General features: G+C 44.0%; 1 protein-coding gene across 2 annotated transcripts in view; it reads right to left on the bottom strand.

Moving 5' to 3' along the window:
• DNAH17 (dynein axonemal heavy chain 17) overlaps nt 1-26305 on the bottom strand; it is a 97562-nt gene that overhangs the window by 14820 nt on the left and 56437 nt on the right. For both annotated transcript variants that reach the window (XM_082213328.1, XM_082213329.1), the window contains 14 exons: nt 25414-25578; nt 24339-24530; nt 21587-21853; nt 18124-18285; nt 15205-15438; nt 13658-13822; nt 11857-11952; nt 11097-11314; nt 9614-9821; nt 7702-7817; nt 6415-6607; nt 4316-4551; nt 3443-3565; nt 881-1085 (listed from right to left, as the gene is read on the bottom strand). In XM_082213328.1, coding sequence (XP_082069454.1) covers nt 881-1085; nt 3443-3565; nt 4316-4551; nt 6415-6607; nt 7702-7817; nt 9614-9821; nt 11097-11314; nt 11857-11952; nt 13658-13822; nt 15205-15438; nt 18124-18285; nt 21587-21853; nt 24339-24530; nt 25414-25578 — 2580 coding nt within the window. The remainder of the gene's footprint in view (nt 1-880; nt 1086-3442; nt 3566-4315; nt 4552-6414; nt 6608-7701; nt 7818-9613; nt 9822-11096; nt 11315-11856; nt 11953-13657; nt 13823-15204; nt 15439-18123; nt 18286-21586; nt 21854-24338; nt 24531-25413; nt 25579-26305) is intronic.

Raw genomic sequence — 26305 nt, 5'->3', positions numbered from 1 at the left:
GTAAAGCAGGACACACGGTTGCCATTACCAGTGTGTTAAAGAGCTCAGCTCCAAGGTTCTTACCTGCGTGGCAATGAAATGGCTACAGACATCCTAAATAGTCCCTCCCATTGCACAATGCCATTTAATATGAAGGTTGGGGTGGGGCTTCTGCTTGTGGCAACTATCCCTAGTGGGTCCTTCTATCCTAAAGAGGTTCACCCAAATAACAGCCTAATATACTTCATTAAACAGTAAATGTAAAGTGAACAAGAAATAGTAAATGAAAATCATAATTAAATAAACAGATATAAGTTTGCATTGTTAAACATACACATTCTAAAATATACAGAATGAATTCACTGGTTTGAAATATCTATTTAAACAGAGGAAATGATTTAAATACACTAAATTAAATCTAAGCAATTCATTAATATACTAGTAAATATTTAATTAATTTACACATGGACCTGGTTCCCTTTCACATTTAAAACCTAATGCAGGGAAGGGAGTGCAGAGAATTTATATATATATGTGGACATGTAAATGGAAAGTAGGAACAGAAACTTAAAACCATCCTCACCAGCTGGGAATTGGAATTGTGTTGGGTGCTATGCACAAATTAATGCCTTTCCCTTTTTAATATACTTGGAACCTTACTTTATTATTATTATTATTACTACCCCAAGGTCCCAAGGCGGGTTACAACAATTAAAACACAACATTAATATGTAGTAATCACCACTTTGGAGCAGATGAAAACCTGAATGGCAGGTTCAGAGACGCACCTTCTAAGACCATTTGGCTAGCTCTGAAGTGTCTGACCAAGTGTGGCTACCATAAATTCTTGTAAAATAAGCCATGTTGTTCATAAACAACTCACATCTAGCAATTACAATACCTTCAGTTCCTCTAGGTCAGGTCTCTCCTTAGCCACCACAGCAGCTAAAAGTTGGTCCTCCAGCCCATCTCTGGTGACCAGAAAGTTGATGAGTGTGCACTGGGCCTGCATCTCTGGCTTGTAGTGGGGGTTGAAGTACTTGGTGTGCAGAATGAGGCGGAAATTGGGGTGATACTCCACCTCCTTGTCTCCTATTTTAATGTATCTGGGGATTAGAGTGTTAACAGGTCATGAGAACAGGTAGGTAAAGGTTCTTCAAAGAGACCGTAGGCTACTTCTGGCAGTTGGAGGGGCAGAGCTGGATGAGGACGTCACAGGAAGGGTCAAATCCTATTTTTGGATATGCTAAAAAGTTATTTAATGCATACAAAAAAGCAGTGCATTTTAGGCACATTGTTGTTGCTGCTTCATGCCTCATAGACAAGCCTGCTCAGATGATTAGAAAGTTAATGTAAATTTTAACCAATTTCAGTATTTTAACTTCTTGTATGTTTTAAACTATTGTAAGCGTTTCTTGATTTTTATTGTTTTATCTTTTCGTAAAATGCCTTGAGGGCTTTTTGTTTAACAATCAAGTGGTGTATAACTTGGATGTGATGAATTAAATAAAAAATAACTTAAGGAATACAGTGGTACCTCGGGTTACAGAAGCTTCAGGTTACAGATGCCGCTAACCCAGAAATAGTACCTTGGGTTAAGAACTTTACTTCAGGATGAGAACAGAAATCATGGCAGCAGTGGGAGAACCCATTAGCTAAAGTGGTACCTCAGATTAAGAACAGTTTCAGGTTAAGAATGGACCTCCAGAACGAATTAAGTTCTTAACCTGAGGTACCACTGTAAATTATATGTGGTTCAAAACACAGGGGAGGGGGCGGTATTTCTGTCCTTTGGCAGGGTGGGTGGCTAGCGGGGAGAAGCAAGAGTTCTGTGTATACATATGCACAAGTGCGCAAACACCAGAATGGAAAATGTGAGACATATGCTTGCAATTTTGAACCAGCTTAAAAAGTAAGAGGCATGAAGACCGGCTCTCGGCTTATGAAACGATTGCTGCAGTCATAAACACACTCATTTGGATTTGGATTTGGAAGGAAGCCCCACTGAAATCAGCATGGCTTCTTTCCAAGTAGATGTGGTATAGGGCTGAAGCAAAAACAGCACTACTCTGGGAACATTTATGCAACAGCACCCAATGAAAACAAGAAAACAAGAAGGGATATCATCAATGGAAATATGTAGGAAATTCTACATTCTTTCCCCAGTGAACAGAGCAAAGTAGGAACGGGACAAACGGGTGGTGTCAAAGCCACCTGGTGACGGTAGAAAAACCCAGCCACTAAGCTGTTACTGGTCTGAATCTACTGCCAGGGAAATGTAGCACGTGCAATGTCATCTGCAAGGACGGTGCGATCCTCAGGAGAGTCTTTATTCCACAGGAGTCACTTGGTAAACTAGATTAGATGGGGTCTATTCACACCAGCTTTACAACTAGGACTAAATCCACCCTAAAACATATTGTGAATTAGTTGTCTGCCACCACCTACTGGATAACTGAGCAATAGGGCCTCTTACATTGAATATAGTTTGTTCCAGATCACAAGAGTGCTAGCTTCCAATCTCTAATCACATAGCTCCTCTAAGGATAATGACTGTGTTTCTTTTAACTTTGCTGAAAGCACAATGACATTTACATGAGAATAGATGAGCCTATTAGGAGCACGCCCCTCCTGTTAGTGGAGTGCACATGATTTTCTTAACAAAGAGGTTGGATTTCTAATTTATCCACCACACATGAAAAACAACATTTCAGTCAAATGAAATAAAAAGTAAAATTTATCTAATTTAATACTTCCCCTGGTTGATATAGACAGGCATTTATAATTTATAGTACTTGGTTACAAGAGATCCATAGAAAGGAGTGGTTAGAAACCAGGATTCCTCTCTCTGTTCCTTGGCAGAAAGTCCACCATGGAAATGAGAGAGCACAGATCTGCTTACTGAGGGCAATAGGTTTGACCAGGAGTCAGCAAACTTTTCCAGCAGGGGGCCGGTCCACTGTCCCTCAGACCTTGTGGGGGGCTGGACTATATTTTGAAGGGGAAAAAATGAACGAATTCCTATGCCCCACAAATAACCCAGAGATGCATTTTAAATAAAAGCACACATTCTACTCATGTAAAAACACGCTGATTCCTGGACTGTCCATGGGCTGGATTTAGAAGGTGATTGGGCCAGATCCGGCCCCTGGGCCATGGGTTTGACTATATTAATTACAGGACACCTTGGCTGTGAACTAACCAGCAGGTACATTGCGATCCAAGGATGCAGAACAGTAGCCCATGGCAAGGCCAGGCTTGTACCAGCAGGATGACACGCACTCAGGATGATTTGCTAGGGCTTGGGAATGCCACCAAACAGTAGCTGTGTGACATCTTAGTAATGGAGGCACTCTGGCCAATGTAGGGACAGACTTAAGAGAGAATGGATAGATACGCCTAACCCTAACTACAGTAATTCCATTTTAAAAAGCAAGGGCTACTCTGGCTTCGACAAACTTACTTTCCTTTCTTGATGGTGTTTCGGCCTAGCAGAGGATCCAGCACAGGCTCCACGGTCTCTCCGATGTTCTCAATGAGCAGGGTGTCTCCATCAGAAACCGCCTTCTCAATGATATCTAGATAGCTGCAGCATTGGAAGAAAATCTGTTAAGCACGTCGCAGTGTTTTAGAGTACAATCCCCGCCTCTCATTTTGAACATAAGAACGCTGGTGCTCACAGAAAAAGGAGCCTTATGAAAAATCACTATAGTTTGGGACTGGGCTTCCCCGAGTTCAGAGACACTGGACAGCTCTGAAGTGGAATCTGGGCAGAAGAGGCTTACCCCGCAGGTTCCAATATGCAAACAAGTGGCAACGAGGGAGCGTTCCTTAACATATATGGAATCTGATGGAAAGGAACAGGGATTGCCAATATGGCCCTCTTGGATGCAATGGTGCCTCTGAGGTCTTTCCATGGGGCCTGCAATGTGTCTGAGTCCCCACCCCGCAACTGTCCCCTTGGTCATGAGGTGGTCAGGTTACTTTTTTCTTCCTCGAAAAGCGCATACAACTGAAGGAGGAAGCTGCAAGTTATGCTCTTCCCCAGTTTCCCTTTCAGCACTGTGTGTTCTTAGGGCTCAGATTTACTCCGCTGAATCGGACTTCTATCGGATAAATGGAGAAAGCTAAGGGCATGTGTGCACTTGTCCCTCTTTCTTTCTCAGTGGCGGGGATGATCTAGAGAGGGGAGAGATGTCACTAGAAAGGGTGGTGCCCCCGGGCCTATCGCTGGAGAGCACCTCTGCAGCACTGCCACCCTCATCTTTGGAGCTGTAGGGAACTCCCTGTTTGGCAGAAAACTTGAAGAATCAGGACAGAATAGTTATGGCTCCACCTTCTCTGTCCAAGCCGGATGGCCTTCAGGTCTTCTCCATGTTTGTTCTTAATCCACTTGATCCCTTGGAGCTGGGCATCTACAATGAGTGGCCAGCGCTCTGTGTTGCAAAGTATAGTTGCATTTTCTGTTGACATCCGGTCACTGGGAAGCCCCTGGTTGTTCCACGTTGCTACATCGGCATCATCAGTTAGGAGGCTCAAAGGGTCCAGCCCCGGCGTGATGGGAATTGGCACCTGCAAAGTAAAAGAAAAGGGTCCTGAAATGCATCAACTGCTCCTGTTTAATACATCATCTCGCAAGTGGAAATAACCCCTCGTGGGGCCAAGGGGAGCCAACGTGTTACCTTTCAGTTGCTGAAGGACTACAGTTCCCATCAGCCATAGCCACCACCGCCAATGGTCAGGGATGATGGGAGTTGTAGTCAATAGCAGCAGGTTGGGCCAAGTTGTGGAGCTACTCACCTGATGCCAGAGTTGCTACAGTTCACCTGGATGGGGATGGGGCAGGGTGGTGGCAAGCTTGGGAAGCACAAGCTGGTGCATGAGCAGAAGGGCTAGATTGGCTGCCCTGATGTGGCTGTGCGGCCCCAATCCCACTGGCACCCTGACCTACCCCAGTCCCATTCAGGTAAGCTGTAGAGACTCTAGCATTGGGAGGGTGACTATGAAGCTCTGCCTCACCACACTGGCTGCTACTGGATGCAGTCTGAGAACATCTGGAGGCCACCACAATGGATACCCCTGCAGTAGGCAAATGATGTAACCGAGTTTAGAATGGATGGTTAAACAGAATGAGCAATAGCTCTTAGCAGGGATTGCCAGAAGGGAGAACTTCTTGTACGGTGTATATTGTCATCCCCTGGGCCTGCTGGGTGGCATTTCAGGAAAGGAAGAACTGGAGAAGACTACTCCAGACACTTTAATGAGGAACCAATAAACCAGGTAGGATTTCCTGAAGGGAGGTGAGATGGGGGTTTAGTAACTCCATAAAGGTATTGTTACTGGGAATCAGACTTTGTCACCAAGTAAAATTGCAGCAGGGGGTCTATGTGAACTCCAGGAGAGGCTCAAATGCTGACTCCATGCTATTAAGGATTAAAAATATATACTAATTTAGGTTAGGTTAGAAACTGCTGTGTGGCTTTAGGGGAGCTGAAGTGAACTAGCTGACTCTTTCTGCCTGGAATCAATGGAACATAAATATTTCTGCTAAATCAGAAGACTGCCTGGAAGTTACAGTTAGCGCAAAGCTTAGCCACCAGGTTTCTAAGTGGGACCAGGTGTTGGGAACACATCTTGCCAAGGCTTAAGGAGTTCCACGGGCTTCCAGCCCATTTCCTACTGAGGCTGTATACACACCATAAATTTAAAGCATATCCTCCTTCCCCAAAGAATTCTGGGAAGTGCAGTTTCTTAAGGCTGCTGCGAATTTTAGCTCTGTGAGGGGTAAACTGCAGTTCCTACAATTCTTTTGGGTGTGTATGGGTTTGTGCTTTCAGTATATCGTGTCTACGCAGCTTCTGCTGGTGCTTACCTTTAAAACCCTACAGAGTTTAGATGAGGGTACAGGAAATGATGTTTTCTTCCATGCCACTAACGTGCCCATAGATCAAAACATTCATCTGAGGTTCTCCTCTAGATGAAGTGAAGAGGGTCTTTTTGCTTTTGCCCTCCCTTCTCGTGGCTCTCCTTAGGGATGTTTGCTTGGCACCACCATATAAAAACCCTGCTTATTTCTCCAGGCTTTCAGTTTGAGGGCTGATAGCTTTTAGCACTGCCCTTTGCTGTTGTCAGCTATTTCAATGATTAGAGCTGTTGTAAGCCCTGGAAATTTTCGTTTTTAAATTGAGGGATGTTTAAAACAAATCAAAATAAACCTTCAAGCCCAAGGGGTTTAGTCTCAGGCACCTGATGCCAGAGATATCCAAGAGGAATCCACCTGTAGTCTGGCTGGCCATGGGGATCAGAATCCTACTTCCTGGAAAACGGAAGCAGGGCTCACCAGGATATGATACGCATCCCCAAATATATTACTCTACATGTCCCAGAGCTTTATTCAGAGCTGCCCTAGTGCAACATGGCACTGAGCAGATTCACCTTTAGCTGCTGGAGGAAAGGAGTCCAGAACTTGTCCAGAAGCTCAGTCCTGTATTTTTTTGTAAAATAGCCAACGTAGGAAACAAATGCAGTAATCAAGAGCACATCCCCACACAAAGTCTTTTCTTGCTCACGAAAATTTTCCACAGACTCGGCCCAACGCACGTTTTCCGAAGCTAATCCACCAACAAGCCTGAATAAACATTTCGAAAGGAGATGCACATTTGGTTAGCGCAGCCTGGGGTTCTGGCCAGCCTTTGCCTTGATGCTAGGCCCGTACATTCCCAGAAACTGATTAACTGTCTGCCTGGAATGTTGACTTTTTGAGAGATTAGGGTGGGCAACTTTTGCATGATGAGGGCCAGTTTCCAAATGCAGGGCAGGCTGGAGGTCTGCAGCAAAAGCTCCAACTACACATTCCTGGGATACCTGGCCGCCACTACTGAGAAATGCCTTGCACGTTTTGTGAAATTTCCGAGACAAGACTGAAAGTGGCCGTTTTTTGAAGTCTTTCGTATATGCTAATCACTTAAGATCTCGATCACCAGAAGATCCATAATAACACAAAAGGAACTCTTTGCCTTTGAACTGACAGTCCCCCCCCCAAAAAAATATAACTGCAGCTTCTCTAAATAAACTCCACATCTTTGACTCACTCTGTAATGTAGTATTCCATTTTCAGGAAATGGTTCACAGCATGCTGAGAAGAACAACAAGTTTCTTCTTACCAGCTGGGATGACCAAAAGCCCAGTACTGCTGACTCCAGATACTAAGTGATCCCCTCAGAACCACAAAAATTATATGATACGAACATGCAATGTTTGAGGTTCTTTTAACTGCTTCCAGACTTATATTATTTTAAGGTCTGCTACTATCATCATAGCTGTCAACTTTTCCCTTTTCTAGCGAGGAATCCTATTTGGAATAAGGGAATTTCCCTTAACAAAAGGGAAGAGTTGACAGCTATGACTATCGTGTTTTTGACCTTTCTGGAAAAGCAGCTTTGTAAACATCACAGAACGAGTATTACAGCTTGATTCTCAAATTTGGCTGAGCGATTCAAAGATCATACCAATTGCACAGATACTGCCATCTTGTTAATTGTGATGGTGTTTTATCTTTGAAACATTGACCCACTCAGCTCTGTGTCATGAATAAAATGGCGGGAGATCAAGCACAGACCTTCCACATAATATATTTCGCTTATTGTGAACTCAAGAATCGTAGTGGCAACTAGCTAATACCAGTACAGGATGCTCCTGAGAGAGTGCTTGATTACATGTTACCTGTTAGCCAATGATATGACTCTGTTTGTCGCATCTGCCTCTTGCTGGCATTTGATTTTCTCGGCTGTGGCCTTTTCAAATTCGGCAGTCAGATTGGCCAAGTTGGCATTTAGATCCTTTAAAACAATGGGATTGTTGTTACTCTCATAGAAACTTTGAAGACTGCTTGCTGCACGTGTTCAGCGGGTGCACCCCACTATTTGTTTTAGTGGGACAGTACTTAACAAGCTGTATCTTAAAACTCTGAAAATGCCAATAAGTATCGGTTATTGGCACTCAGTATATATGTACCCACAGCTATGTGGAAGTATTCTCCATGGCATACTCCCCGTGTGGCCCACATCTTAAGGATTCAGCTATAGGAGGATTGTGACAATAATTTCCATGCATCACCAGGAGCACAGGTACGCTGAACAGGAATCACAGTGCATGTCCGTTTGGCACGTTAGCTTCTGCACACTGCTATGTTTTAAAGTCACAGATCTTGGTTGCTGTTCTACTCTGCTTGCTGTACATATCAGGGCAGAACTATGAATCTATCCAGAAGTTTTCTTTGTCTCTTCCCTCTTCCCCTGCCCCTTTTCTGTTATCTGGCAATGCAATCAGGTGTTTCAGGACATGTGCATGAACTCCCTTTTTTTAAATTCCCAGGAAGTGCAGATCTTGCAAAAGGCTTGTGTGCGTGATTCCACTGACTCTACAACCAACTCCTGTCCAGAAGTCTCCGTAATTGCATTTAGCTGTTATAAAGTACTTTACAGTTTTAAAACCAGAGGCTGCAAGAAGTGCTTTTTTTCTAGAAAAATAGGTGCCGGCACTCACCATGAAGTTGTTACAGTAAGTGCCACACTTTTTAACAACAAGAAGAAGAGGTGCCAGTACTGTGTACACCTTGAAAAAAAAGCACAGGCTGCAAGGTGGATTAGGTCCCCAACAAGAAAAGGCTATGCTTAGGGCTTCTGCTTTAGAAAAAAAGAAACCAAGAGGAGGTGATGGATATTTCTAAATTATACATGTTGTGGAAATTATGCATTCCTCACTCCTACCCAGGAACAGCAGAAACTGAGCAGGAGATTCAGGACAGACAAAAGGAAGCACTTCTTCCCACGCTGCATAGTTAACACCATGGGTAGGCAAACTAAGGCCCGGGGGCCGGATCCGGCCCAGTCGCCTTCTAAATCCAGCCCGCGGACAGTCTGGGGAATCAGCGTATTTTTACATGAGTAGAATGTGTCCTTTTATTTAAAATGCATCTCTGGGTTATTTGTGGGGCACAGGAGTTTGTTCTTTCCCCCCCAAAAAATATAGTCCGGACCCCCTTTTGGTCTGAGAGACAGTGGACTGGCCACCTGCTGAAAAGGTTTGCTGACCCCTGGTTAACACCTATGGCCTTCCCTGCCACAAGATGTGATGATGACCACCAGCTCAGATGGCTTTGAAGAGGATTAGACAAATGCAGTAGCTAGCAAATGGCTCCTAGTCACGATGGCTGTATGCTACCTCCGGGATAAAAGGCAGTCTGCCTCTGAATAACAGTTGCTGGGGAGGGCTTTTGCCTGCATATCCTCCTGCTTGTGAGCCTCCCATAGGCATCTGGTTGGACACAATGGAAAACAGGTTGCTGGACTAGAGAGGCCTTTGATCAGATCCAGCAAGGTTCTTTATATGCTCATTTGAGTCATGAACTGGAGACAGATTACAGTTTGCACACATAGCTGAAATGTCAGCTCTCAGTTTGTACAGACACAGGAAAATGCCACATGTGTGTCTCAAGCTCACAGCTAAACAATTCTCAAGCTCATAGTTAAATAATTTCCTTCCTCAATGCCAGTCAATTTCAACAGTGATGTTTACTTGATGGGACACAAGGGGGCGCTGGCATTTTATCGAGCTAAGGTTACGGTGTACTTACCGCAATCTTGTTCTTGATCAGCGTGAGCTTTGCTTGTGCTTCGGCCAGCTCATTATTAGCCTCTTCCAAGGCCTGGCGCTTGGGAGCGACGTCACAGTAGACTTCATAGAAGCGAACAATGTTCAGGCACCAAGAACACAGACCAGCTGCAGCCGTGGACTTAGACAATATAAACTCTGGATCGAATGTTGGGTCATTTTGAAATGGCCTGCAGCGAGAAAGTTACAAAGCAGCATTGCATTGGGTGCACAGTTAAGATCTACAAAGGTACATCATACAACTGATCACTTCTGTATGCTGCATTTACCTATAAAAGAGGTGATTTGAGGCTAAATCACTGCTGCACTGTTGGGATTTGGGTGACAGCAGCCACGAAATTAAAAGACGCCTGCTTCTTGGGATAAAAGCAATGAGAAACCTAGACAGCATCTTAAAAAGCAGAGACATCACCTTGCCAACAAAGGTCCCTATCGTAAAAGCTATGGTTTTCCCAGTAGTGATGTATGGAAGTGAGAGCTGGACCATAAAGAAGGCTGATCGCCGAAGAATTGATGCTTTTGAATTATGGTGCTGGAGGAGACTCTTGAGAGTCCCATGGACTGCAAGAAGATCAAACATATCCATTTTGAAGGAAATCAGCCCTGAGTGCTCACTGGAAGGACAGATCCTGAAGCTGAGACCCCAATACTTTGGCCACCTCGTGAGAAGAGAAGACTCCCTGGAAAAGACCCTGATGTTGGGAAAGATGGCGGGCACAAAGAGAAGGGGATGACAGAGGACAAGATGGTTGGACAGTGTTCTTGAAGCTACCAGTATGAGTTTGACCAAACTGCGGGAGGCAGTGGAAGACAGGAGTGCCTGGCTTGCTCTGGTCCATGGGGTCACGAAGAGTCGGACACGACTAAACAACAACAACTGTTGGGATTTAATAAAAAGAGAGAACTTAGGGGCTGGCCACTGTGAGAACAGGAAGGGCCATTGGTGTGATCCAGCAGGGCACTTCTTATGTTATGACTCTGACTACACACCATTCATTGCTAAGATCTTGGGCAAAATACTATGCTGGGAGGAAGGTTGCCCCTTCTCATGGGTATTCTTTGCCCTGTCCATCCGTTGAAGCTAGTGGCTTGAATTCACAGGAGGAAATCTGAACTGCAAATCCTAGACAATATTGTTATAGGACTTTAGCATAAGGAGGAAGAAGGGGCTGACCCCTGGACACTGGTGGAGTTACACAGCCTCACTCCTGGGCAAGCAACTAGGAAACAAGTGTTTGCTTTTTGTTGGTTGATGTTAAAGTGCTGCTACCCTCCAACAAGCAGGACCAATGCTGGCGCAGAAAGGGAAGCAGCTGAGTGTGGGGCACAAAACTGGATTGGCGGTGGGCCTGAGCCCTTGGAGAGGAACAGCCCTGCTTTGATCAAATGAGCAGACAGTAAGAATTGAGGTTGGTTGTAAGAGCATAAATTTAGATTCCTCTTACTTGAAAGCTTTCAAGCAGCTCTCTGGAATGTGCTCCTTGTCATATTTCTTTAGGGCATCCAGGAAACTGTCCACTTTGCCCATCATGACTTTTGCTGCCTTCCAGCTTCTGTCCTTTGGTATCTTGCCACCTGGAGCTGTTAGGATCATCACAGCTGCTGTCACGTTAACCACAGCTTCTGGGGGAGATCCAAAAGACTTCAGCTCTGTCAGGTTGTTCTGGAAAAGTAGAAGGGGGGGGGGGAGAGAAAGCAGTGACAGTGATTTTCCAGAGTGTAAGTCAGGACTCCTAGCCACCAAACTGTAAATCTGGCAATGAAAGAAAAAATATCATTGAGCTAAGAGTCCAAACCAAGCTCTGAAACTCTGAGTTTTTGGCAAGGTGGGCAATGATCATGGCAACAGGTGCCATGGGTGGTTTGGAAAGCACGGAGCTTTTGGGAAGTAGCTCACAGGCTCATTCTCTCAGCTCCACCCTTAATCAAGATTGTAGAAAATGTCTTAAGCTGTGGAGGCTTAAGTTACCTTACATTTTAGTGTTCATTATTTTTCTATCAAAATAATTCGTGGCAAGAATTCAACTGCAGTTTCAAAATACTGTGAGAAACTCTGCAATCTGAAAATATAAAGGGCCTGAAGGTGATCACCGAGACGAGAATCGAGCACCCCAAGAACAGCACTGTTGTCTCTCTTGTCTTACTTTAAACAAATCTACCTTCAAAAGCAACAGGATATACCAGCTGAACGCTCCAAGGATTTACCTTATTGAGAGTGTCCAAGGCTTCCTGGGCAGCCATCAGAGCTGGCTCAGCTTTAGCCAAATCTGTTTCACAGGCCCTTTGCTTCTCTGTTACATTCTGCGGGCAAAAAGTCCCAACAAAATATGAACATTTGAACAAAACTGTTTATGCAGGCCAATCAGCTTTGAAATAAAATCAAACTTTGAAATCCTGAAGTCCATATCTCTTTGTTTTCCCCTCACTTGTCGTTGGGGAGCAGTTTCACAAGTTATACTAAGAACGAAGAAACAAAAGTTCAAAAACCAAGCATCACTTCTGAACATGGATACAAACTGGGACCGGACAAATTGTCCATTTCAAATTATTCTCACTTTCTCATTCTTCCATATTTAAGTTCATTTTCTGCACCAGTTTGTGATTTTCTTTAAGGCCAACAACAAATAGGCATTTTTGTGCAAATGTCTTTTAATACACACAATTTTGTATATAATTGTGCCTAATGCAGTGGAACCTCGGTTGTCGAATGCAATCCATTCTGGAACACCGTTCGACTTCCGAAACGTTTGACAACTGAGGCGCAATGGGTGGTTGGAAAATTCAATTGAGAATATTGAGAAATGCGCCTCGGAAGCTGTTCAACTTCCAAGGCGTGCTCAAAAACGGAAGAATTATTTCTGGGTTTTCGGCGTTCGAAAACCAAAACGTTCAGCTTCTGAGACACTCGAAAACCAAAGTTCCACTGTATATACATTTTTGCAAAGCAACTTATCCTAACATATTGCATTTTTGTGCTATTTTCACAAATATATGCATTTTTCTTCACACTTTACCTTAATGGGTGTATTTCTGTACATATTATTTGGCTGAAGAACTGCACTGCAAAATTGGGAGAAGTATGTGAATTTTGGCTGCGTTTGGCTGCGTTTGAGTTTGTATATCGTTTCAGAAAGTGTGGATTTGGTAGATTTATCTTTAAATGTGAGGTGGACAAAGTCATATCATATAATGGTATAGCCTCTCCTTGCACTGTAGTGGATCATAACAAGCAGTGCCGGTTCTAGCTAGGGGAAATGGAGACTGGGAGCAACAGGCTGGAGAACCTGAAACAGACCAGCCAGCATTGCACCCTTGCTTTATCCTTGTGCGGTTTCTTTACCAGGAAGTTCTGCCTCCCTCAGAGGATTGGACAGCATGGCACTGGGACTGCACTGCAACCCTGGGTCTCTGACTTGGCTGACCTCACCAAAAACACATATCTGGGCAATAAAATCATGTGGTTAAAAAGGATTCCAGGAATTAGAACAAGCTAGATAGTTCCTTGACGCAGGTGGCGCTGTGGGGTAAACCACAGAGCCTAGGACTTGCTGATCAGAAGGTCGGCGGTTCGAATCCCCGCGATGGGGTGAACTCCCATTGCTCAGTCCCTGCTCCTGCCAACCTAGCAGTTCAAAAGCACATCAAAGTGCAAGTAGATAAACAGGTACCGCTCCGGCGGGAAGGTAAACGGCGTTTCCGTGCGCTCCTCTGGTTTGCCAGAAGCCGCTTAGTCATGCTGGCCACATGACCCGGAAGCTGTACGCCGGCTCCCTTGACCAATAAAGCGAGATAAGCGCCGCAACCCCAAAGTTGGTCACAACTGGACCTAATGGTCAGGGGTCCCTTTACCTTTACTAGATAGTGCTATAGACAGAAGGTGCTTTGTAGAAATGAACCTGGTTCACGCACAAAGGTCCTTGTCCTTCAACTAACTAACCTCATGCCCTTTCCCTCATCGCCTGCAATATATGCAGCCATCATAACAGCAGAAAACAGTTGTACATACGGTGTTAATGACTTGCACTTTCAGCTCCTCTTCATCAGCAATTGCTTTCTCCTTGCTCACTTTCTCTGTTTCTACCCCGACCACCTGGATCAGTTTGTCAGCATCTTCATTCTTATGTTTCAGCTCCAGCTCTTGAACAGCAAGTTTGGCTTTCAGATCATCAACCTAAAAAGTCCAACAGGAAAGGAAACTCTAAAGCTGCACTGACAAGGGGTGCGGGTTAGAAGACTTATTTTGTGAACCCCCTCCCACAGTGAAATGCACTCGCCTGCTTTTGTTTTGCTTTTTTTCAGGGCACCTAAGAAACAGAGTGAAAAATAATCATCCAGTCAGAGTGAGAGCAGGAAACATTGCTCTTACTCTGAATAGGCTTCATGGCATCATCATATAGCCAAATCTGATTGGTTATGTGGTACCATCAGGAAGTTAAGTAAGAGTGAAGGCAATGCTTCCTGCTCTCACTAAAATGGAGTTGTGATAAGAGACACAGTGCCAAATTTGATTGGCTGCCTCATGACATGACGTCATTCTGCTGCCTAGACCTCTTAAAAATTGTGCCAAAGCTGCAGCTTAGCTAGCACCAGTGCATAAAAAGGTAAATGAAGGTGGAGTGGATTTACGAAACCATTTGCCCAAGATTCAAAAATAAAACAAAATTTTGGGTGAAAAAGTCAGTCTATTTCTAGCTAACTCCCAATAAATTATAGTAAAATCATTCCCCCGCCCCCAAACAGTGTTGGCAGATGTTGGGAAAGGGGTAAAATGAAACCAACACCACAGGGGGAAAGGGTTGAAAAAGCAAAACAGGATTGTTAATGAACCATAATAATCTAAGCAGGTCACTACAAGAACCTCTCACTACAGCTAAGTAGGTCACTGTCTAAGTACCTCTCACTACTGCAAAGTACAGCAACAACACCACCAAGTGACTAATCTGAGCCTGCTATCGCTTTATTATCAACATGCAGAGAGTATTAGGGAATGAATTAAACGTGGTTGGAACATGAACTGGTTGTTCATCTGGGAAAACTTTTAATTGTGTGTGAAAAATGAACTTCTTCACTGAGGGAATATGTTTAGCATATGTTTGGAGGCAGGGTGGGAGAGTCATCTCACAAAGGGCAACCTTTATCCCAAATTAGAGTTTTTCCCCAACGTGAAATATGGAACATTTGCATTGTTCACAATCCTGAGTGAACAAAATATAGCATCCAATATGCTACAGTGGTACCTCAGGTTACAGATGCTTCAGGTTACAGACTCTGCAAACCCAGAAATAGTACCTCTGGTTAAGAACTTTACCTCAGGATGAGAACAGAAATCACATGCCAGCGGCGCAGCGGCAGCAGGAGGCCCCATTAGCTAAAGTGGTGCTTCAGGTTAAGAACAGTTTCAGGTTAAGAACGGATATCTGGAATGAATTAAGTTCTTAACCCGAGGTACCACTGTACTAGCTATCTAATCTCGTTAAATTTGGTTGAAAATGACCAGCCACTAAGAAACAGTTAACAAATGTACAGATGGCAATTCTGTGTTCACATACATACCTGTGAGGCAGTACTCTGGAGTTTCATCAAACCATTCTCCAGTCTCTCAATTTTGGCAATAAGCTCTGTTCTTTTTTTAGCAAGCAGGTTCTGGTACAGTTTGATCTGTTCCAGGAAAGTCTTTGGGGTGGTATAATTATAGCGCCTCTCAGTAGCCAGGTAGACCTTGGACATTTCATTGACAGTTGTGTGGACAAATGACATAAAAAGACTGATGGAAGACTTGACATCATTCTGAAAGAGGGACCACAGAGTAACAGTTACCATTGTATGGAACAATGGGCAATTAACAGAGAAATTGTCAGAGTGGAACCTTGCTAATTTGTTCATTTAGTTACGATTTTTGCAAGCAATCTCAGTTTATATACATTTTGTCCTTTTTCTTGTTAGGTAGAATAGTTCATTTACAGTGGTACCTCGGGTTACATATGCTTCAGGTTACATACGCTTCAGGTTACAGACTCCGCTAACCCAGAAATATTACCTCAGGTTAAGAACTTTGCTTCAGGATGAGAACAGAAATCGTGCAGCGGTGGCACAGCGGCAGCAGGAGGCCCCATTAGCTAAAGTGGTGCTTCAGGTTAAGAACATTCAGGTTAAGAACAGACCTCCAGAAAGCACCATTGCTTCATTAATTGAGATACTTTTTAAAACTTTAATAGACTGTGATTCTAAGCCAGATCTGTATTTGGTCACCAGAGGTGACCAAAAAAATTGCATGCAGGCAAGTGAGCGGATTGGCAAAGGAGGAACAGAGACCTCCATTTCCCTGTACCCAGATAGAAATGCAGCAAGCTGCCTCAGGAGGACTGGAACTCTCTGTCCCCGCTCCCGAGAAAGCTAGTACTCTGCCCCCCCCCCACTACTAAGTTCTGTTGGCTTATTTACAGGGCTCCCCTAAGCGCACTAGGAAAGAGCCATGCAACAAGCAACTATGGGAAACTCCAGCAGGAACAGCCACCAAGATCATACACATTATTTGACAGAGACACACTTGGTTCATGGCTGCAACTGGACGTCACACAGTAAAATGTGTCTTGTTTAAGATGCTTGGGTTTTGCTTAATTGCTTTTTCAACCATTTTGAATTTTTACATCTGTTCATTTGAATTGACTTCGCTTGATTCTTTTTGCTACTTCAAGTGCTGAATTACAAGAATTATAATAATCAAACTCAAGTTAAGAGTCAATTCATTTTAGTTAGTTTTCATTACATAAAACAAGCAAAACATGCACTTTAGTCAAAGCGTACGCTTGTGCAAACCTGAATACCGTATTTTTCACTCTATGGGACGGACTTTCCCCCCTCCCAAATGCAGGCTCCTTAGGCTTTGCGTTGGTTTCGCTGAAGCCTGGAGAGCAAGATTCACAGCTGCAGTTAATGGGACAAACTATGCCAAAATTAGGGGCCCCAACTTTCTGTTTCCAGTGTGCATATTTGACACCTGATTCAATTGTGTAAATGTTGCTCTAAGGATCTGAGGTTTTGCCTGCCCCATTTTCCATTGTTTAAATATGAACATGAGCTTTGCTGTATAACACAGTGCCTATTAATGTTTAATGTGCTTAGGTTGGGAAATGAAAAGATAAAGTCAAGGTAGGTGAATATTAGCAGTAACTAGTCTCAAGGGGACACTGATGTCAATACAGATTCTACAAACAAAATTCGTGTTGGACTTGTACCGCTCCGTTTTATCAGCTGCACATGTCAAAAAAAATTAAATAAATGTGGTGGCAATATTATTTCCAAGGAGTGAAAGCTCCAGGTGAAGACCTAGAAAGACGGGTTTTTAACAGAGTTACCTCACCTTTCTATGTGTTTGCAAGCAGACATTGGTGTGAAAAGGGATTCTAACAGGAAAAGACCAATTTGCACCTCAATATAAACCACAGCTGACTGTCCAGGCTGCTTTTCTCCTCCTGATGCTGGGCAGAGGAAACAATCCAAAATCCGTAAGCCAAGAACAAACCTTGCCTACAAATTGTGGTCTGGTGGAACAAACAACCCCTGGTTTGGACGTAACAGTAAGCCAGGGTTTGTGGCTGGTTTCTCCCCAGTGTGGAGGACCAAAGTGGGTGTGACTGGATAATACACAGTAAGCCCTGGTTTATGGCTCACAGTGATGTGCAAAGATGGCCAAGGAAAGTAATAACATAAAACACAGAAGTCAAGGTAAACAAGGTGTAAATAATAAGAAGCATGCTATATTTTCAACCTATGCATAAACAAAGCCTGATGGCTATAGTGCCAATGAATGGATTTGCCATATTTATTGCAAACAATGCAGAACAAAAAGGTGCAACCTGGTCATGAATGTGAAAAGAAAAAACAAACAAACCCCAAAATGAAAACAGGTAAATAATATGACTAAGAAGGAAAAACTCAGCCCAGTTCTCAATAGCCTTCAATGGAGTTCTAGGAACACTTGGAATGCAGACATGTTTTATACAGCTGGATACAATACCATTATATTTTTACAGTTCGTGGATTTAGCCATTTGATGTCTCTGTATTATACAAGTTTTGTTTAAAAATTGCATTTTCAGTGTTTTGGTTTTTCATTTCCACATCCATGACCAAGTCTGTCTGTCTCTCCCCTGGCAGCCCACTGGGGGGGGGGGGAGAAAGGGGTGCCCCACCCAAATTTTGGTTCTCACCACACCCACTTTGGGCTTTGGCCCTGCCAACTGCTAGCATGTGCCCTCTAAACAAGGAATGCAGCCCTCAACAGAACAAAAGGCTTCCCATCTCTGATCTGAACTCTGGTGTATAAATATACCAGGTCAGTCCTGAAGAACATGGAACCATTCATGGAACACAGGCAGAAACTGCCCTCCTTAGTACCAAGATATGCTGGGGGACACAACGTTCACTGTAATGGCATTGATAGAAATGATACAGCTGTTAAGGGTGGAGTCACCTCTATTCCTTCGGTTTCCTCTAGGAACCTGGCACTGACAGATACCAGGGCATCTTCAGGCCATTCGTGAAACCAGTCAATGGCGGTGCAGTTCACTACAGCAGGGAATTTTCTTGCCCGCACACGGAGGGTGGACCCCACAGGAGAGAAACAAAGGATCACCTGGAATCAGGATGGGGTGGGGGAAACTCATTAAGAACTTAAGAAATATTATATAGAACAGCACAGGAGCAAGTTAAATCAGAACAGAATAACTACTTCTGTCTATTGCAACAACCCTTTTGTTCTACGAAGAAACCACAGTAGCTTAGGGTTGGCATACGCCTGGAATTTCCCAGACATATCTGGGATTCAGCCATCGGGAACTGCGTCCGTAAGGCAACCCATATCAGAAGTAGCTCTAAAACCTGAAAAAAAAGCTCAATGACTTTTCGGACTTCCGGGTTGGCGCCATCGCCGAATGGCGGATTCCCTCCGAGCTCCGGAGGGAGTCTGCTCGACAGGGGTCGGGTTCTAGCGCGCCGGCGACGCGGGGACCCTCAAAAACTACGGGCGCGGATGCCCATGGACCTGGTGACTCGGCGGGCACCGTTAGCGCCCTCCCGACCCGCGAAGGAGCCTTTTTAAAGGCTACAGAATGGGGGACGGGGAGTGGCGCGGTGCTGTGAGTCTACTGCTTCCCCTGCCGAGCGAAGCCACATGCCATTCGTCGGAGAGCACTGACTTCTTCCTTTGAAAATTTGGACTAAAAACCAAGAACAACAACCCATGAGTAATTTGGAAACTGGATTAAAAAATTTTCTTTTTTTGTGGATTCGGCACGAGCGGGGGAGGTGCAAAGAGGAAGTCCGTCTCCCCCCCACTGTAAACATTTTAAAGCAAGGATTTGACAACTAAGGTCGAGAGAAGAGTCTTTTTTTTTCCTTTTTGGACAAAAGTTATTAATTCCACGGATTTAAAAGTATAAGTTACTGTGCTGGAGGATAAGAACTTATTTTCTGATCCTGTGTTGCTATTAGTATAAGAATGGGGAATTCGTGGAAGGGAAATAGGGTCGACCTTAGAAAATGTTTCTTTTTTATAAATGATTGAGGTACATAAGTTAAAAGCTGATATATAAACTGAACTGAATATAATAATGAATTAAGGTTAAAAATTTAATATAAATAAATATAATAACAAATTAAGGTTAAGAAATTAGAGATAAGAACTTGTTGGATAAATATTTGGACTTGGAATACAAGAAGGGGAGGTGAGGGGAAGTCACGGAAAAAAGTTATTGAAAATGGGACTGTAAAGGATGAGTTCTTTTTTTTCTTTTTTTCTTTTTGTTTTCTGTATTATTTGAAACTCTAATAAATATTACTTAAAAAAAAAAAAAAAGCTCAATGACTTTTCTGTCTGGGTTTTCATTTTCTGAAATATGGCAACCCTACAGTAGTTGAGCATTTGTTTTCCTCCCTCTGAGGTGTGGGGTAATGCCCCAGGACAAATGGGCTTGAGCATGCACAAACCATCCAGGGCAAATCCCCAGCCACATTAAGACTTTTAGCTCTGTTTCATCCAGCTGAAGAGAGGGGTGCAACCTAAGTCCAGTCAGCCACCAGGTTAAAAAGCCATTTTGCTACTCCTAGTGGCTATGCAGTGCAATTGAGGATCCCCTGGGCACTGGCAAAGCACAACACTTGAAGCACCTATAGCCTGTGTGGGATCTGGGAGCTGTGCCTTTGCATCTGTTGGGAGACTGAATGTGATTTTAGGACACACCTCTTCTTTCATTGGATTTAGAGAGCTTGGGGGGGGGAACCTACCTAAGAAGAGAACTTCATAATGTTTCATTCTTCAGAATTTTATCATTACTTGCTCTTCCTCTGGAGCACGTCTTCACCTCAATATGTGCTTTTAATAATATTTATTCTCCATTGTAGGAAGACATACTTCAGAAGAAGCCCATTAAATATTATTTGTTTGCAGAGGAGCACCGTGGCAGGGAGAAGGAAAATCAGAACAAGTGCAGGAGGTTTGTCTCCTTTCACACACAGAGGAAGTGACCAGGGAAGAGAGACAAATTTAAAGAAAAGGAGAACACCCAAAACATAAGAATCTGGACCCTGCTAATTCAAAGCACTGGTTAAGCCACTCTGAGAAAAATCAGGGTAAACGGATGCTAAATAATAGTGACTGCAGATCTGCAATGCATCCATCTATGGGGGGCACAAAGTAAGCCTCTTGGAGGAGGCCCTTTCATCTGTTTCGACAACAGCAAAGGCCCAAAGCCTCAAACAGGCGCAAGACTTTGCCATGTGGATATTTACCACAGTAGCATGGACAATGACACATTTCTTTTTTTTTAATAAGATATTTAAAAAAATTGGATATAAGAAAAAAATGAAAAATAAACATACAAAATAATAAACAATTAAAAACACACATTAATTTTCAATGACATAACTTCCATACCCTTATTTCCTCCGACCTCCTCATACTTCCCTTCTTTGTATTCCAGTTCAATTTGTTAGTTCAGCAAATCCTTACCATTAAACTTTTACCCATTTATAATCCTTTTTTCATGTCTCCTAAAGCATTACAGCTGGAAACCACTTAGTTTCTATCCAACATCTTTCTAACATTCAGACAATGACACATTTCAGAGGCTTTCATTCTTTTTATGAGATGCTGTTCACTAAAGGCTCTCAGAAACGAGGCACAGAAATGTTTCTGTTAGGAGGGTTTCCCCCCACCTACATTTGAGATCCTGTGGAAAGCAAATCCTTGTCATTTTCTACCCTTCATTTTTAAACTGTGATTTATTAAGTTCTGTGGTTAGCAACAGAAGTATGTTTCTACGGCATGTGCTCGAACCACTGTAAGTATAATCTTTTGCAAATCCCATAATCTCCTGATGAGACAGACAAGCACCACTGGAAGGGCACTAGATGTGCAGCCTATGCCAGTGAATGCATGTCCCCCCCCCACTGATAGCTGATGGAATGACTTGAAGTATCCTTCATTGTTACTGGCATCTGTTAATGCCAGCAATAGCTTCCCCCCTGCCCCTCTTCAGATATTCCTGGGTACTCCATTTAGGTCACGGTATTATAAAACAACGTTCCAAGACCTGCTTCAATTTTAGCGTCAGATTCACTTCCTCTTGAGCCTTTCACCCCACATAAATAGTGCTGGCCTAGGACATTTTTGTGACTTGCACCAGAGACCCAAAGGCAGGGCTTTCTCCTCCCAACACTTCCAAAAGGGACATTGCTTTATTAAGTCTTGCTGCACCGTTCAGCCACAAGTTCCTGCTTTCATCTACCCCACACACCCAACAGTGTGAATGGCAGAGATGGTACTTTAGTCTCAGCCACACACACAGTCAAAATTTAGTATGTCCCTGTTGTACAAAGATTTTGGAATGAAAACAATCACAACCACCCCGTATTCGGGAAGAAGGCGGCCTTCTCACCTTCAGCTGCCGACGGACTTTGTCAATAAAGAACTTCCAGCAGTTTTCCCTAGTGTCCTGCATGCCCATGGACTTCACTTGGGGCCTCATGGAACTAATAATGTTTTCCACTTCATCATCCTGGAAGAGACCTGGAATCTCACCAGATGCCAGCAGGTCATTAATCAACACCAAGAACTGCTCCTCAGCAACCTGCGAGTCCGTCATGAGGAACACGGTGGGGGTGTTCTTCACAGCAGATTTGATGTACTGGGAAGCCAAGTCAGCCTGGACCACAGAACAGACACATGTCAGTTTCTTACATTAAAGAGAGAGAGAGAGAAGACGCTTCCTTTTTTTTTGACGGGGAGTTATTCCTCTTAAAAGTTCCCAACACTGATATGGGAAAGAGGCAGCTTTCCTTTTGTGAAAGATGGACCACAAGAGGAAAAGCTAATCTTCCGATCTGTACGCCATTTTGGAAAGCCCTATTTGGGCCTTCTCTTCCCCACGCAATTACCAGAGCCTGTTGCCTCTGCCCATTCTACTGGGTTGGGAAGGTGAACCTCAGCACCACAGAGGGACTCTTCTGGAGGCTCCAGTGCGATATGGAATCCTGATCTTCCGGGGTTCTAAATCACATGGGGAGTCACCATGAGCCTAGCAGCCCCCCCTCACTGCAGAAGTTCACCTTCCCAACATGTGCGAGATGATGAAGCCGGGGACAGGGACATGACAGAAGGGTGGGGCCAACAGGCTTTGTTGCAGGGATGGCAATTTCAGTTTCTTTCAGGTTCTCATTTTTCCTGTTCAGTTCTCCACATTTCCACATCAGTTTGCATTAAAAAAAAACCTCCAAAGTTCTCATGAAAATTTGCCAGCAATATCAGTGTGTATTTCTCCTGAAACTTTTTTTTTTTGGAATTTTGTTTAATACAGTGGTACCTTGGGTTACATACACTTCAGGTTACATACACTTCAGGTTACAGACTCTGCTAACTCAGAAATAGTGCTTCAGGTTAAGAACTTTGCTTCAGGATGAGAACAGAAATTGTGCTCTGGCGGCGTGGCGGCAGCAGGAGGCCCCATTAACTAAAGTGGTGCTTCAGGTTAAGAACAGTTTCAGGTTAAGTACGGACCTCTGGAACGAATTAAGTACTTAACCCGAGGTACCACTGTATACATTTTTTGGCAAGCAAATTCCCCCTATTACAATACATTTTGAAAGTTATGTTGGGGGGGGTAGCATTTATTCACACTTTCCCCTACTATATGCACTTTTGTACAGATAGTTTTGCTGGAGAACTGCTTCGCGAAAGAAGTTCAAATTACGGTTCACACATTGTTTGGGTAAATGGGAGTCAGATAGTTTTATCTTCTTAATTGCAAGCTGAATCGAACACCTCCCTCATCCTTACTGTGACCCCTTTACTTTGAACAAGATTCCTGAGCAGAGCTACGGTCACACAGACACATCTTTCAACGGCAGAAAGGGAGCAGCTGCAAGGATGCAATTCTTGGATCTGGGGCTCGTCTTGCCAAGTGTTTCCCTTGCCAGAGCAATTGCTCACAAACCAGCATATTCCCTAGTGAACACTAGGTGCCACTCTTGCACTTCCCAAGCAGGCTGACACAATGGCAGGAGTTTCCTCTGTCTGCTGCTCAGCATCAGAACTAATAATAATGATAATAATAATAATAATAATTTTTATTTATACCCTGCCCTCCCTAGCCAGAACCAGGCCCAGGGCGGCTAACACCATTAAAATTACAGTAAAAACATAATAAAAATAAAATAAAATAACAATTTAAAATACAGGTTAAAATGCAGCCTCATTTTAAAAGTAACTCCATAGATCAAAACATGCCTCTGACCAAATAAGATTGGAGAAGCGCAACGGCTGTCATAACACTAGAACCTATGCTGGGGTACAGAACTGATGTGTGTTACCAAAGCTAAACGTAGCCACTTACTCCCTCTCCCCCCGCCCCCCCGAAAAGAAAACTACCACAGTGCACATACCTCAGATCACATTGTGGGGCAGAGGGACTGAGCAACCAGAGGTGTGTACAAAAAATACTCAGTCAGCTTTTTAAAAGGATATGTTCCTCACTTGCACTTTTCTTGCTTGAAAAATATGTATGCAAGTTAGTCCCTGACTCAGCTCCACAGACATGGGAAGCCAAAGCAGATGACTCTAAGGAGGAGACCAAGGCCAGCACTTGGATGAGATTAGGTGAAGCAATTTGCCTCAGGTGGCAAATCTGCCACACACAAACCCCTGCTGTTGCCAGCCCTGCCAGTTTCACTGTTGCCACAACACCTTTGCCCTTGCTGTGGCATGGGAGCAGCCGTGGGCGAGGGTGCAATTGTGGTGGCGTGGCCAGGGGCAATAGGGCAGGGAAGGGACGTCTTGCCTACAGCGGCAAAACCTCCCAGGACTCTTCAGGCCACAAAACCGAAGGCCAATTCTTACAACCTTCTCTATGTGCAGCAGCTGCCGCATTGACAGGCAGTCCATGTCTTGCCTTGCAGCCAATTTAAAAAAATTTTCATGGCAGGCATAGAGTATGTATGAAGTGTTACTGTGCTAGGGCAACAGAGCGCTCTAATCCACTTCAACTGCACAAACCTAAGGTTCTCGCATGCACCTGAATCCCTCCTGTAAAAGAACGACCAATCTAGAGGCGTTCTGGGTATCAGGGATTTGGCACCAGTTACGGTTCTTTTTCTACTGGGACACCCCCTAGAGAAAACCACTTTGCTTCTCACTTTGAGGTCTGGAATCCCATAGCCTTTCTTCAGCGTGATCTGAAACACATCCAAGGCGCTGATATAGGCTGCCAACCGAGACAGGCTCTGCTTGCCACTCCCTCCGACGCCCACTAGCAAAGCGTTCCCTCTGGGAGACTCTAAGATGCGATTGATCCTGCAGACGTGGGACACAGCATCATCAAACAGCACCTGCAATAGCCAAGGAAGGATTATTAATAGCACAGCCCACAATAATACAAAAGTCTAACATTATGGCCTATATACCAACCAATTTTAGCATGGATTTTATTAGTATGGGCTACTTTGTTCAGCCCACAACTGATGCGTCCTGTCCTAATTTGTGACCTGGGTTTTTTGGAACAACAAATAGTGCGCACCCCCACCCCACTAACTTTAACATGATGTCCCTGTTTTTTTGGATAAATGTTTCACAATGCCATTTATCTTAGCTAATGCCCCACCTGACTATTTCCACCCTTACTGGTGCATTTCTCTTTTATAATTTTAAAATATCCACCTATTTACTCAACTCCACTGAACACACCATTTCTGCTCCTCTCCCACCCCAACTTTGTACAACTTGGGACATTTTGCATTCAGAACTTCAATGGATTTAAGCTATTGACTGCAGGAATATGCTAAACCAGGGGTCAGCAAACTTTTTTCAGACCTTGGGGGGGGCCGGACTATATTCTGAAAAGAAAAAAAAAAGAATGAATTCCTATGCCCCACAAATAACCCAGAGATGCATTTTAAATAAAAGCACACATTCTACTCATGTAGAAACACCAGGCAGACTCCACAAATAACCCAGAGATGCATTTTAAATAAAAAGATACATTCTACTCATGTAAAAACACGCTGATTCCCCAGACCGTCTGCAGGCCGGATTTAGAAGGCGACTGGACCAGATCCGGCCCCCGGGCCTTAGTTTGTCTATCCATGTGCTAAATGAACGGTGGCAAGAACTTAAGACTACACCTTTAAGCCTAAGAGAAAGACCACCACCCCTTTCAGGACCAGCGTGGTAATTGCCATCTTCTCCCTGGGTTTTAGTTCCACCTTCACTCACCAAATTCATCACTGCATTGACCTCGTTGTAGCTGTCCAGGGCTTCTGCAAGCAGCTTATTCAGAGACTGAATGTTAGAAACTGGGAGATACTTGGGATCGCCAATGCCCTGAGCAAAGTGGCAATAAATATTTGGCTTCGCAAAGACAACATTGTCACCTAGCTCCTGCAGAAAGGACAAACATTATCCCATAAGCTGCTTTTTACCTGTAAGAATGGCAAACATTTGGACTGGGTGCAAGTGTATTTAGGGGGGGAGTGGGATAGGAGGGTCAGTCGCTGAACTCTGTGCTTTCCCTCCATCTCTGCTACAGCTGCTAGTGCCTATTTGAAATGGTAGTTGTGATATAGCTGTGATTTGGCACGAGGAAGGTAGGATGTCAGCAGATGATGCGGACTCTGATCAGCATCGGGACTCCTTGGGCAGCTGCCAGGTCCCCAGGGCCTTTTTCCTGGACTCCCATGAATTCTTTTTCTAGCCTCACACTCGAAGCAGCAATCACTGGGACCAGCCACCCTTTAAATTCTCCACAATGGCTCCGAGTTAGTAGCACTGCTGCAGGGTGCTGGTGAAAATTTTTATAGGCGGCTTAAATCCCATTGTCCAATGCCACTTGGGGTGCTGCCATCGAAGCCAGATAAGGTACCTAGATCCCATTGACAGAGAGGGGGGAAAGGGCCTTTCGTTCAGGGCCGCCTCAAATCAGGAGCCAGCCCTGGACATTTTCAAATGTTCCTGGATTCTCATTTTAAGGAAGCCCATGCGGACAAAGTTTCAAATAAGTTTGTTCCCAGCCACGCTTCTACTTATTAATATGGAACGGACTGCAGGCATCCCGGCAGAGTCCACATACACCCTTGAATCTAGAGTATCAGCTGAAGAACGGCAGAAG

This window comes from Podarcis vaucheri (genome assembly GCF_965113315.1).
Source record: "Podarcis vaucheri genome assembly, chromosome: 2".
In the NCBI taxonomy this organism is placed as follows: Eukaryota; Metazoa; Chordata; class Lepidosauria; order Squamata; family Lacertidae; genus Podarcis; species Podarcis vaucheri.
This window is presented reverse-complemented; position numbering and strand designations above follow the sequence as displayed.